Here is a 15,210-nt window from a genome sequence, read left to right as displayed (position 1 = left end):
ATGTAAATTTGCTTTAATTTTCCACATTTGGTGAACTCCTAAGTATACCAAAGAATTGCTTTGAAATAAAAGTCTTTATAATTTACTACCAGGAAATGTTGGGTTTGTTTGATACACATACATGGGTTTATTTGATACAAGTACATATTTGGATCATGTAAAAATTTCCTGGGAAAACAAGTGAGTAGAACAAATTTAAGGAACTTTGTCTAGGTAGGGCAGAGGTCAAGGAAGAGTCATAGCATTTCTGACACAGTACTAAGTTCCACCACTGTGCTCAGAAACCTCCCAGGGAGTGACTGTAAATCTGATTCCTAGGGCTGCAATGAAGGCTTGCCCCCCCCCCCAAATAAAACAGCAGAGCCATAGGCTTAGAGTCTCTTGCTCTCTCTTTTGCCTGCTTGCTCCTGGCTCTTGCTCTTCTGAGTGTGTGTAAGTACCGACAGAGCAGGAACCTGGAGGCAGCAGCTGATGCAGAGAGCAGGCACAGAAGATGCTGCTCACAGGCTTGCTCTCCCGATGGTTTGCTCAGCCTGCTCCCTTATAGAACCAAGGAATGGCACCACCCACATTGTGCTGGACCCTCCCCCATCAGTCACTATTAAGAAGATGCCCTACAGCTGGATTTTGTGGAGGCATTTCCTCAACTGAGATCGCCTCCGCTCAAATGATTCTAGCCTGTGTCAAGCTGACATAAAATTAGCCAGCGCAGTGAGTGTGTCCAGGAGTGAGTAAGGCTAGGCTTCTCTGAGGACCACAGAGGAGGGTCCTTCCTTGCCTCTTCCACCTCCTGGATCCAGCCAGGACCTTTGGCTTTCTGTGAATGGCGTGATGGAGGGGATCAGAATCACAGCATAGCATCGCAAGAGGCAGCTGGAGTTCACCTGTAACACTCCTTTTCTCCAGCCCATCCGTACCTCAGTAGCTTCCGTGTGACCATTACTCACTGCTTCCTGCATACTCTCAATCCCCCCATCCCTGTTCCTATTTGTTGTCCTTTCCTGGCCAACCCCACGGACTTGAATCCAACTTTCTGTTTATTTTACTTTTATGCCCACACTCTTGAAAGTGGAGAACCATTAGCGTGCTCTCGGGGTTGATTTTGTACTCATTATCACTAATCTAACTGGACAGCAGATTCATTGTTGGGCAAAATACATTTTAATGACCCAATCATTTCCCCTCTTTCTGAAATAACTTCTCTAATCTCCCCCCACCCACCCACACACCCCAGCCCCATACCTTAGCTAGTGGCCTAATTGAGGGAATTCACTGATGAGAGAGGAAGAAAGACACAGGATAAATATCACAGCCTGCCACCACTGTATCCATCCTCTTCCTTTAAAGCTTTTAATAGTGTCTGCCTTCCCCTTTATCTTGTGGAAGGACTATCCATGCTTCTAATCTCCAGCTTAGGTATATATTTTAATAGTGTCTGCCTTCCCCTTTATCTTGTGGAAGGACCATCCATGCTTCTAACCTCCAGCTTAGGTATATATTTTAATAGTGTCTGCCTTCCCCTTTATCTTGTGGAAGGACCATCCATGCTTCTAACCTCCAGCTTAGGTATATATTCCTCAATTTCTTTTCCTTCTTTCAAAACCAATCACTGTTGTTTTCTTTTTCTTTTCCCCATCACTACTATTTCTATCATCAACATCAAAGACATTTGAACTAATAAATGCAGTAATAAATGTTTATATATGATGACTTAGTAATGCAGTTGTCTAGTTACCATTGGTCACATTCCTTTTTATGTTATTTTATTTTATTATCCTTCTTCCTCAGTTTGGTTTCAGGGTGGCCTCATCCCTTGATCTTTTCAGCTAGAGATGCTCTGCACAACAGCCATAGACTCTATCTAACAAAAACCCCAGTACCAGGCATGATAGACCCCTTACCAGTAGTGACTTCCAAAACAATATAGGTATATTTCTTCTACCTCAGTGACCCTCTACTTTCAATCTTCAGCCTGGAATACCCTATAATTCTGTTCTTGAATTATCTTCTTTGCTCTATCTCTATTTGCTCCCCAACACTAGCCATTTTCCTGCTGTTAAGATAAACACCAGAACCAAGAGCAGCTTATGGAAGAAAGAATTACTTAGCTTACTATTCCGGAAGAAGTGGGGTCCACAATGATGGGCAAGGCAAGGCAGCAATAGGTAGCTGAAGGAAGCCCAGAGATCATAATCTCCACAGAAAACAAAGCAGAGAAAGCCAATGGAGGGGGCAAGTCTTCTGGGAATCAGTCTCTCCTAGAAAAGGGGCTACATACATAGGATGTGACCAATGGCAGTACCAATAGACCCGCTAACATGGAAGGGAAGAAGTTCCCCAGACAAAGAACTAGAATAGCTGACTGCTGGAAGGAGAATCAACCTCTCACAGGGCTAATCCCCCCTTTGTGATTATCTAAGACAGAGCCCTGGAACAATAAACACACGGACAAGAAAAACAGGCTCAACAAGTTATTTTGTGTATTTCTACATACACACACCTAAACATATATGTATGTAACAATAACAATGAAGGAGAATAGCCTGAATCAGTTGGAGAGTGTTGGAGGGGGAAGACCTGGCTGGGAGGCACTAGGGGGAGGAAAGCGGAGAGGGGAAGTGATGTAACTCTATTTTAATTTAAAGTGCATGAAAGATTTTTAAATGGGAAAAAAATCACCAGTGACCAGTAATACCACACTCAAAAAAAAGGGAACAGCCACTGCGGCCATCTGCATGAGATACTGTCTGTTACCTTAGTCCTCTTCAGAGCAAAGGCAGTCTTTCCAAGCCTTGGCATGAATAGGAGCCTCATAGGGAACTTATTATGAAAACCAGTCCATGGCAAATCCAGGGTCTAAAGAGCGCAGCACACATTAGAACCGTCAAAGGGCAAAGTGCAAAATCATTAGGATAATAATTCTAGGCTATCTCCCATCAAAAAGTGTAAGGGTAATAAATTCCATATTAAAACATAAGGAATGAATCAGCCAATGGCAATAAATGTTTGTATCCCTGTTCTGTAATCTTGAAATATTGATAAATGCAGAAACTATAAATTTCCTGTTTTGAGAAATTTATATCACTTTTCTTTGTTATTTTTGTCAGAACTAATGGATTGTGTTGTCTGAGCACAATTATTTTAGAGAGAAACATGATTCTTTATTTTTAAAATGATTTACCAATGTAAATATATGTTCTATTATCTTGAAAACATCTTCGGGGGTGTAAGTGCTAAATATTTGGTGGTACCAATCAAATGTATTGGCGAATCTGTGTGGTCCAAGCCATGTGTAGACCTACTGATTGTACTCTGTATACCTAGTTTGAACATATTTGACAGTTTCTGAAATTACATTTCAATAAATGATAGGATAGGTAGGTAAAGTGTTTGAAGATGAAATTTGCATTAATCTCTATCTGTTACAAAGCCCGGAATAATACATAATGACTACCTATGTAGTTTTCCATACACACAATACTGAGATTTGAGAGACAGTTCGGCAGTCAATAGAACTCCCTTCTCTTTTAGAGGACACAAGTTCTGTTTCCAGCCTCCACATCAGGTGGCATAAAAACTGCCTGTAACTCCAAGGGACCCATGGCACCTTCTGGCTTCTGTGGGCACCCACACACACACACACACATGTGATATTTACTCACACAGACGATACACATAAATAAAAATAATACAAATAAATCCTAAATCCGAAATTCTGCTCTCCATGTTTCTTTGTTCTCTGTCTGTACTTCCCTTGGTTGAGAGCTCTTAGTATAACACGATCCAAAAAACCTCATTCCTTCAGGGTCAGGATTTTTAGGGACCTTGTTTTTACTGGGTGTCTCTAGTTTCTCATTACATTCACTATTCAATGTGGAAACATCCACAGGGAATTCTCTAAGTTCTAACAATGATCTTTCTTGCCAGGAATTTGTATCTGAAACCATATCTCAGCTTACCAGACTGGGTTCCATCCTGTCATCTTTGGGTGGGTCAGTAACGAGAGAAGACTTCAGTTCCAGGGTGAGAAAAACCATTGTTCATTTTGGCAAAACCATTCCATGATTAGAAACTGTCTCCTCGAAACAATCCTGAAGACATACTTGTGGAGAGCAAAGACATCAACATGAGGAGCAAGGGGCCCTGGGGAGGGCAAAGGTCAAATAAGACAAGTCATAATAATATAGAACCATGAAAATATGGGGCCCATTTTTGTATATTAATTAAAATGTATATTAAAAAAAAAAGCAGGCATGATCAAGTTTCAAAGACAGGAACTGTAGGGCGGTAGCTAAGATAGCAAGGAGTGTACTTCCTGTTTTTAAGCTATAAATCTAACATCTCCGTATTCTGGTGCTGAGCTTGACCACAAAGGGCACTCAGTCAACTCATGGTTCCCTAGAGTAAGCGCTGTTGGAACTGTGTCTTGGTTCATCACTGAAATCTTAGGGAAAGTGGTAGATGTTGCTTATGTATCCCACCCCCCCGGGAAAGAATTTTTGCACCATCTGGCGTAGAACAAATAGCAGCATAGGCCATAGCCTGGCAGAACATAAGAACATATGTTTTGTTCATGACAGACCGTGCATGAGCTTGGCAATGTTTGCACTCAACTTTCCAGTCATTCAGTAAATTGCTACCTTTTCTACCTTCTGTATTGAACCACCAATTTCCTCGTGGGCATGATGAAACAAGGTGTTCTTCTCTTATTCTTTCCCTTACTTTGATTGGTTGAACACAGAATGATAATTCCCCAAATAATGGTGCCCTAATTCATGGGAGCTGTAAATATATCCTATCACACCTGGAGTGGCTCTATATATGTCTTTAAGAATAGAGATCTTAAAATGAAGACATGGTGTCGGTTTATTCAGCTCACATGGACCTATACAAGCTTGGTTGTTGAATGCTTGCCTTACATGTGTAAAGCCCCGGGTTTGAGCTGTAGCATCTCATAAACAGGTTGTGGTGGTGCATTTCTCTAATCCAGAAGCTGGGAGGTGGAACCAATGGGAGGCTCTGGGTCATCCTCAGCTACATAGTGAGTTTGAGGCTAGCCTCAAATATGCGAGACCTAGTCTCATGAAATTACTACCACTACTGCTACATACTTAAGGGTTTGATCCACTTGGAGTTAGTTTTTGTGTAAGGCGATAGATGTAGGTCACATTTCATTCTACCGCATGTGGACAGGTAGTTTTTCCAGCACCATTTCTTAAAGATGCCGTCTTTCACCTACTTTGTGTTTTGGGTATCGTTATCAAATACCAGATAGCTGTGGTTTTTGTATTTATGTTTGAGTCTTCTGTTCTACTGATCTACGTCTATTTTTGTGCCAGTACTATACTGTTTTAATTGTTCTGGCTATGTAGTAGATCTTGAAATCTGGAACTTTTTAAACATCGTTCTTTTCATTAGGATTGCTCCAACATTTTCTGCACTTCAAATGATAGTTTGTAGGTTTCTCATACATATGTCGCCCCTGGTCCTACTCTCTAGGACTTTTATCAGGATGTCAAAGGCTTTTCTCTTTTTCTATTGAAATGCCTTGTGATTTTTGTTTTAAGTCCATTGATGTGATTTATTACATTTCTTGACTTACATATGTTGAAACATCCCTGCATCTCCAGATAAAGCCAATTTGGTCATGGTGCATAATCTTTTTTATATATACCTGTGTATGAATTTTGAGCATTTTAGTGAGGATTTTTTCAATCTATGTTCATTAGGGGTATTGGCCTGTAGTTTTCTCTTGCTGTGTGTGTGTCATTACCTGTGTTGGGTACTAGAATAATACTGGCTTCATAGATGGAGTTTGAGCATAGTTTTCTGTTTCCATTCTTTTGAATAATTTAAGAGTAATGGCTGTAGATCTTCTTTGAAAGTCCAGTAGTATTCCACTGTGATTCCATCTGGGTCTGAGATATTCTCTGTCTCTCTTTCTCTGTATGTCTGTCTGTCTGTCTGTCTGTCTGTCTCTCTCTCTCTCTCTCTTTCTCAGTGGAAGGCCTTTTATTACAGTTTCAAATTTCTCCTTTGTTATAATTCCATTTGGTTGTCGATTTCTTATTGCTTTAACTTTTGTGGTTTGGATGGATCTAGAAACCAGTCATTTCTTTTAGACTTTCCTTAATGGAATTAGTAAATTACTCACTAGTATTTAATTTCTTTGGTGTCTGTTGTAGTCTTCCTATCTTTATCTTTGAGCCCAAAAATTCTATCTTAGTCTACTTATAAGGCTTTCCATCGAGTTTTGTTGAATTTTTCAAATCTATCTTTATTTCAGTTTGAGTTCTCTTTTAATATTTCTCTTTACTAAGTTCACGTCTCAAATTTCTAATCATCATTTTATTCAACCTTTTTCTGCATATTTGTATTTTTTGGACATCATTCAGGCATTTGTTAAAGAAGTTTAATAAGGTGTGGGTTTGGGTGTCTTTTTAATACTCATTGACTTCTTTCATAAAATTTATGATTGATCTTCTAAGTTCTATGTCCTGAGGCTTATTTAGGCAAGCTTTATTAGAGAACATTTCTATAGGATTAGTGGGTTTGATGGGAGACATTCTGTTTTTGCATTGTTTGTGTTGACAATGTGATGTGGGCACATAGATCCTTTTTTCGGTTGTGTATCCATTATGAAATTCTGGCCTGCTTTAGACTAGCTCCAATGCAAGTGCTGCATGTTTAGAACTATGCCAGGTAAAGCCAATATGAAGTTTTTGGTCTATAGCTCAATAATACAATTACAAAACTCAATGGAAACCCTCATAAGTAGACTAAGAATTTTGGGGAAAATCCTAAATTCTGTGTATGTATAATTACCATGCTCCATTTTGTATATCCAGTATTCATAGAACTATTTATAGCATAAGCAAAATCATTTGATTGCATATTATTCTGAATCTCAATGCTTGAAACTGGGTATTTTGGGTTGACAGAATTTGATTTAGGAAAAAATACAGCTTAGTGTTAAAAAGTTAGGTGATGACAATGACTAAGAATTCATTAGCAACAGTGATGGAGACGTTGCCATGGGAATTCAACACCCACCAAGAATCTGTGGAACTTCTAACACAGTGAGTGCATGTCTTACTAAAGAGCATGGGATGCTATGCCCTTGTGGTTGGATATAAGAAGACTGGAGTACTTGGGATGCACAAATAACTACATCAAGAATGATACCACAGAGTCACTTTTATATAATACAATCATGTTCACATTGTAGCATATATATTGATGATCTATGACACAATTTGAATAATTTTGAATATGTATGTAAATATATAAAACCAAGAGGCACTTCCAGTAATTCTGGCAAAAGAGAGTATCAATATAGTCTCTAAGCTAAAAAAACATTAAAAATAAATATAATTTATCTAAGTTTCTTTCTGTACAGATCCTACTTTTTTTACAAAACTTTTATCAGCTATTAACTATGTCACTTAACACATACTTGTGGTGGAATGAGACTAAATATTGCTACATACATTAAGTGCAAGATACAAGTGGCAAGATCAAATTGATTTCAAATGCAAAACAATCACTTAAGCTCCAAGTGTTTGTGTTTCTAAAAATGGATAAACTTGGCAAAGATACTAATTAATGAACATATTCAGGCTGAGTGTGCTAAGGAAAGAATTGTAAAAAACTGTAATTTATGGATGATAACCCCACCACAATCACATCAGTCATTTGAAAATAATGGACAATTTTAGGAACACCAAATTAAACCACTCCTGTCCTCCTTTAGGTTGGAAATATTATTACTCAGGTCGAATACTTAGAATCTGCTATAGAGAACCACACAATGCTTTTTTCTTTTCACAGCGCAACAACAGATCAAATCAACCTCTCAATCAAGAATCAGAATGCATTTTCTACAAGAAGAAATGTTTACCCATTGGATTCAGATTAAAGTTTCTAACATCATTACAGAAAGGTAAGAGACTCTTCCATGATTTTGCATCGAGAGCACATAATATGTGTAAAAGCACCAATTTGCATTATGTGATTAGCTGGATAAAAATCTCCATAAAGGAGTCCAAGGGACTGTGTGTATTCAGAGATATTTCCAGTGCTTGTTGGCTAACAGATCAGCCTCTCTGGTGCAAAAACTATGTCCTACTGTGAGAATACATGCAGTCAACTGACACTCACAAATGCAAAACCAAGCAAATAAAATATGTTAAAAAACCCATGCAAATATTTTATAGAGTATTCAAAATTAGTGATTAGTGAATAAATATATATTAAAAGTTATTGAACACCCCCTCCATTAACATGTAATATATAGATATGTTAGGGTTATTTTTTAAAATGGCAGCAACAGTATAATTCCAGAATATGTTTATAAATGGCTAGAGTGAAATATCTGATATAATGGAGGTTTGTTCTGAACTACAAAAATAACCAATTGAAAGTTTTAAAAGGTGGTAGGACCCTTATTCACCAGCAAGTTATATATACAAATAGGACAATTTAAAATAGTTGTTGTTGATTTCACATAACATCTGAATATTTTCCTATATCAAAGGAATGTCATTACTGGGGACAAAGCTCCTTCTCTACAGCAGTAGATGCTCTTGATCATCAATGATTCACACTCGGCAATGGGTATAAGTGCTTGTCATGGTAAGCAGAGTCAGGGAGGAATCATCGACCCTCAAGGTCATTTCACTCCAGAGCAAATAATTAAGTTGATTTGGGAGAAGGTTGGACAAGGGTCTGGCAGTGTATTGAGGGTTTTATGTGGTCCTGTTATCTGCTTCTTTGTACCATGGGTTTCATTGTAGAAATGGGATGGAGGGTGACTTGGACCCAGGCACCAAAAACATTCCTTTCTCTGTTCCAAGAGAAAAGCATTTCTGATTGCACTCTCTTTGCTAATACTGATTCAAAGAAGTAAAAATTTCTGAGAAAATCCTTGTTTTCTCCTTTGAGCCAGACTTTTTTTTTTTTCTTCCTGTTGTTAAGAAGGGAGAAATTCCTGCAATAGTTTGTCTCAATTTAATGAAGCAAACCCGATAAAACTGTAAAATTTAAAGTTTACAAAACATGTTCCTGTTACTTTCCTATAAAGGAACTCATACATTACTCTACCATTTGGTTTAAAATGATGGATGAATACAGTAGGGTGGTTAACACAAGGTCAGCTTTTCATCTGTGAAAACTAAAATGAATAATATTTAATTTCCTTAGTGTTGAAGAATTTGATTTTTGACTTTATTAGAATTGGGTTAATAAGATCTATGGTAATCATTTTTAATGTATAGTGATAAATTACTATCATTTTTAATGTATAGTGATAAATTACTGGATGATATTTTCTTTTGATTAACTTAGAGGAACTTCAACTGTAACTTGGGCACTTTTTGTATAAATATGTTTCATGTAGAGAGGTGTTTGACCTGAATGTGTGTGCACTATGTATAGGCAGTGCCCACAGAGGCCAGAAGAGAGTGTCAGATCCCCTGTAAATGCATTTATGCACTTATTGATCCCTCTATAAAGCATTTTTCTCTTGAGAGCATTAGGAAAACATTCAATCCTGCAAGTTTTCTCTTTCATGATATTAGTCTTGGCTATGTCAAACTGTGAGCATTTTGGTACCAAGAAGCAGTGGTTCATGGATTTAATTTTAATCTTAAAAAAAAAAAAAAACAACTTACAAAAGTGGTGGTTCAAGAAAACAAATCAATAAGTACTTCTGTCAGTATTGACACACAGAGATTTAACATTACTTTTTGCTAGTTTTCATAATTAAAGAGCCACCTCTTAATGCAGAGCAAGGACTCTAGGCTGAACATGGCCACACAGAACATTTACCTGTAAGAGAAGGCTTACCCCATCAGGCACACACCTAAGATGCCAACACATGATGCTAAGAAATGCGGAGACTTCAACCCAGCTCAAAAGTACACTATCTGTATACTGATGGTCTTTTCTACATTAAAAAAAACTCAAGGATCAATATTAAGGAAGCAGATTGGGTTCCGCCAACTTCATTTTTGCATCTGCAGACATATTTAAATTATTCCCACATAGGTCAGATATATTAGTCATGACAACTAACCAGTTGTTAGGGTAATCTACTGGTGTGAGTATAAAGACCAATTCTTAGGTGAGGCAAAACAAAACACTACCCAGTATTAAGTAATGCAAAATTAACATCATTTCAACACATGCAATGTGTAAGGTAGTGACATGGACTATTAGTATCCATTCCACATAATTGCATAACGCGTACTAGTCTGTCCTTATTCTCTAACCATGGTACCCTCATGTGACACATACAAATACTCATAAAAAGCTCAGTTCAAACTACCCAGACCATAGTGTATGGTTTAGTTCAGCCAGGGACTGATAATAGAAGTGATTAATTCACTCCTAATTTAATTTTCAATACGTATCTGAGAATTTGCTGGAGGACCAATTGACGTGATATGGATACAGGACCGCAAACTGATGGATTTGACCTTGGTTAGACATTCCAAGAGTAGTTTAATTCTGAGATCTCTTCTGTTTGAAATGGTGAGTTGTTTTCTCTGTCCTCATTTTGAATTTGCTTGGGTAAAACTTTAAAATGCAGCAGGATCGACAAATTCATAGTTTTCCTTTACAAATCCACGAAAGAAGTGAATGACCTAGAACAAGGATCCTGTAGTATTTCATTGCTCAGGCGGCATAAGGATGCCAGAAAAGGAATTCAGTTTCAAAGCACATGGTTATTGTGGCATTTAGTTATCTAAATTACTGATGTGCAATTTTTTGTTGTTTTATCCCCCCACCCCCCCTACACATATTAGGACCTCAAGAGTCAAGAAGAGTCTTCGTTTAGTTTGTAGATCACAGAACTCTCTTACTATAACCTTTGGATACTTGAAAAAGGCATTTAAACTCCTAATGGCACAAAAATCAAGACAGGAATCGAACGGGAATCAGGATTTGGAAGGAGAGAAAGCCCTCCTCATGCATGGTTTTTGCTATGCTTCTAAGAGCTACCCTAAGAGAGGACAGTGGAGGTCCCTGCTTCATAGAAGCACCACGAGTGTGTCCCAAAGCAGATTAGACAGGACTTCTGGATTATTAATTTCCCATTGTTCAGGAATTGTTCACCACACAAATACTTCACTTTTATAAAGAAGTCATTTCAAGGTTTAGACTTTATTTACAATGATAATTTTCATATTTTTATTATTTAGAAAATAATTTATACTTTTCCATCATTTAAACAAAGAATAGGCCTGAGTCTCACGCCTTTTGCACAGCTTTTACCTTCAAGAAAGTTCTCTGGGAAAGAAAGGCAGAGGACACAGGGAAATTGCAAATATATACATCTACTAAACAGTCGGCAGGGGTATTCAGTTCTTCTCCTTAGCGTTACTGGGACGGCAATGGTTAATGTTTGTTCTGGAGTAAAACCCAAATGGGACAGAACAGGGGATCTTGATAGTAGGAAGCTGAAACTTTCTCCCACAGGAGACCATTTCCTCAACGCCTGATGAGGACAACTAGAGAAAATGCAGAACCACTGAGCTCATCTCCTACTGATAACAAAACCAGGTCTTACATAAATATGAACATTTTTTTTCTTATAGATAATTAAAACAGCAAAAGTGGTATTACTACTAAGGAAACAGTATTCAAAAGGCCAACTGATCACAATAAAGATACTCAATTAGTACGCTGAAAACGACATGGATAACATGCAGTGTGCGCTTCTGTTTTTATTCCACAGAGAGCAGCTGGTTCCAATTTCTCCTACCATTGATGTGCTAGGCTGTCTATAAAACTATCCTCTCCCTAAGTGGGTAGAAACCCCTCTACTGGGAGACCTGAGTTTATCGAATGGCACCTGTATAGGTTCATATAAATCTGTAGTAAATCACATGGGACACATTGGCACCACGGGAAGTTGACTCTGAAGTTGGAGGTGAAGACAGTAGATTGCTGTCACCACGAAGCTGAACAACATCATTTGGTGTAAACACTTTAGATGTTGCTTGGTAGCCTTTGAGATTTATCAGGGTGGGTCTTTAGATCGCGTGCTTGGCAGGTCTCCATGCTTTTCAGCTTGTTGCCTTTTGGTTTGAGTAGAATGACAACTTGTTTGCTAAGACAAATAATAATAATAATCTGCCTGGATGAATGAGTATAATTCTGGAACAAATAGGTTAAGATTGCTTTGGTCATTATCCTGTTGCTTCATGTACCTTAAAATAAGCAAAACTAGGCAGTTTTCTGACACGCACACACACACACACACACACACACACACCAATGTGTTCCACCAATGATGGAACCAGCCTGGCTCCTGCTCAGATTCTGTGGCTTTATTCAAACGGCATATATATCTGCGATGGACTTGCCAATCCACTCACTTCATCCCTAGCTTGTTTGACTATTTATATGTACTTCATAGACATATATCATCGGGAGATGGAGATGAGAACTGAGTAGATATGAAAGCTATGAATGTAAGTGTTTTGTCTATCATTTTTTATTGCAGGGGAAGGGTAGCCTCACCAAAGAGGGGTTCTTGCTTCTAGGTAGATTTATAGAGAAACACAAACACAACGAAGAAAGAAGAAATGATTCAGGACTTGCTAAATGCTGAAGACCTGGTATTAACTCAGGGTTAGTTAACTGAAACATATTCTACTTGTTTGGATGAAGCCTTAATCTTTTCAATCCTTTTTGCATTGTGCTATTAAATAGAAAATCTGTCTTGAAATATTTGACTTCATCTTTGTCTGTTTTGAAAAAAATATGCTGTGAGTTACCATTAAATCATGTTTTTGAAGGGAAGGGTATACTACCCATGTATGGGAGACAAAGGACAGGGGTTTCTAATGTAAAGCAATCAAGGATGTGAAAGGGCAGAAATCAATGCACAGGTCCTGGAGGCTAAGGCAAGTGGAAGTCTGTGGACCCAGAACTTAACTGGGAGCTACAAGCAACAAAGCCCAGCGAGACACATTGGAATTGAGTTAAGAAAGGCTTTCATCATGGAGGGAAAGGCTTCAAACTAAGTCAGTTATCAAAGGCTGTTGTCTTTGCAATGCCTTAATTCAACAGCAAAACAGCTGCATCAGATCATGACTCAAACTAGAGTAGGTTGATGCCAGATGGCCCTCAGACTCCACAATGAACCCTCACCCAGCTCCTGAGCTTGGAGATAGCTACAATGTATAAGATGGTGATTAAAATATAACTATAAAATGTTTCCCTTCCCCCCTTTTTTTCTTAAAAAAGTTTACTATCTACAGAAACAAAAAAACATTATATTTACATCACGATAACTAGTCATGACATACGTAATAATATCCAATAAAATATTGAAAGTGAGTATCAACTTTTTAAATAGAGGTTTGGCTCACAGCATAAACAAGTGTAGAAAACAAAACAAAACAACTCAAACAGCTTTCAATGGCCTAGCCACAAACAATAATCAACCTCCTTATAACCTTCCCTTCAAAAAGGAGCATGACCACAGACCAGGCTGCAAAGCCATGCTATGCCAATCACACAGTGTATGGAAGACCACAAGAGGCAATGTCAGAGCAAACAATCTTCAACAGTTGCCAAAGGTCAGCTTCCCCCAGGCTAACTTTCAAACCATAAGCTGGCATTTCACCTTCGTCTCTTGGTATAAAACCCATGGTGAGTTTTTTTTTTTTACTTTCTTTTATACTACAACATACCTTGCAGCAAATTGAGAAGACACAGGGTATTATCACTAAAGGCAATTTCCTGGGCCTTTCCCAGCACCCTTTTAGAACTCTTACCTGATGAGGAGCTGATGTCAGCTCCTCTTGGGTGTTCACCACTAAAGAACGCCATCCCTTTCCATGGCTATTTGATCATTGGTAAGTGACATGTGTACTCACATACACCCCTTATACATTCATTAGGCGGGTAGACCAGAAAGCCTCAGTCTTGTGAGTGTGAGGCTGGTGGTGGAGCGCCTCCAAGTGGCAAGTAGCAGTGGTGCCAATCATGTGGCCCACACAAGCCCACCCTCTGAGAAAGAATTTGTGGAAGCGAAATGGAGGAGGGCTGCCATTCAAAGACACTCCAGAAAGAAATTCCTTCTGTATGTTCACATGTACTTTGTCACCTGCTACAGATATTCTATGAACAACTAAAATCACAAACATCTCCCTTTACACACATGTATACAAACATATCTCTCTTCAGTCTCATGCATACAGACATGCGCGCGTACGTACACACACACACACACACACAGAGACAGTTGGCAGGATGCATTGGAATTCCAACAGTGCTGGGTAACGTTCTCCCCTCAGTAGGGAGAACAAAAGCTTGTCACTCTCGAGCCTACATTTGTTTCCTTGCTAAGCTGCACTTCTCGTGACTTCTTGCTCTTTGTGATTTCTTATGTCACAGTGACCTCTATATATCCTAAGATGACTGTTACTACCTTGTGGAGTCAGGCATCCAGGCTATCAGTGTGCATGTGTTACACGTGACTATAAGTCTTACATGAGCCTATGTGGGAATTTATACACACACACACATATATGTCTTCCTTATAAACGACCCATAGACGCTGGTGTTGCAAAGTGAAAGAAAGCTTCTTTGAGCTGGAGTCTTCAGCGCTGTCCCTTACTATAAAAGTAAACACACAAAACATGAAGAATTCCCCAAATGCTTTAGCCATTTGCCCATCTTCTGGTGTTCTACAGTGTTGTGTCTAAGTGTTGTGCTGGCTTGGAAAGTGTCTGGGACAAGTCATTCTGTCTGCAAACACAGCTCGCTCTACCCGCGGTGGTCACAGGTCTGGCTGTGGAGCCGGGGTCTCATCTGCTCTTGGCTTCCCCTTCTCTTCATCTTCCTCTTTGATAGCCTGGATCTGTTCTGAGGAATGCGGCACAGCAGCCTGGTCCAGAGACTGGTTCTCTATACCTGCTAAGCACTGTTCCTCTTCAATCACTTTCTTCCACATCGTGTGGTTCTGCAGGAGGTGCTGTGTTATTTGGCAGTAGATTTTCTTCCTTTTGAAAGTTTTCTTTCCTGTAAAACACAGACCATCAAATTGAACTATTGTGAGCTACACCTGTGAAGGCTATTGCTTTTTGCATTATAATCAGGAGTTAAGTATCAAAGAGACAATTATCTGTCTTTCTATTTACCTGTCCACCTACCTAGCTTGTTTCACACGTGCTAACAATGCAGCTTTTCTAG

The 15,210-nt window shown here is 38.8% G+C and overlaps 2 protein-coding genes across 2 annotated transcripts in view; both read right to left on the bottom strand.

Moving 5' to 3' along the window:
• Slco1c1 (solute carrier organic anion transporter family member 1C1) overlaps positions 1 to 959 on the bottom strand; it is a 36,909-nt gene extending 35,950 nt beyond the window's left edge. The window contains exon 1 of the mRNA XM_051173361.1: positions 779 to 959. Coding sequence (XP_051029318.1) covers positions 779 to 959 — 181 coding nt within the window. The remainder of the gene's footprint in view (positions 1 to 778) is intronic.
• A 10,188-nt stretch (positions 960 to 11,147) lies between these two features.
• Positions 11,148 to 15,210, bottom strand: part of Pde3a (phosphodiesterase 3A) — a 255,491-nt gene continuing 251,428 nt past the window's right edge. Inside the window, exon 16 of the mRNA XM_051173428.1 lies at positions 11,148 to 15,039. Within this exon, the coding sequence (XP_051029385.1) occupies positions 14,798 to 15,039 (242 nt within the window). The 3' untranslated portion in view covers positions 11,148 to 14,797. The remainder of the gene's footprint in view (positions 15,040 to 15,210) is intronic.

The sequence above is a fragment of the Phodopus roborovskii genome, unplaced genomic scaffold (genome assembly GCF_943737965.1).
Source record: "Phodopus roborovskii unplaced genomic scaffold, PHOROB, whole genome shotgun sequence".
In the NCBI taxonomy this organism is placed as follows: Eukaryota; Metazoa; Chordata; class Mammalia; order Rodentia; family Cricetidae; genus Phodopus; species Phodopus roborovskii.
Note: the sequence above shows the minus strand (reverse complement) of the source record. Positions and strands in the feature narration are given on the sequence as shown.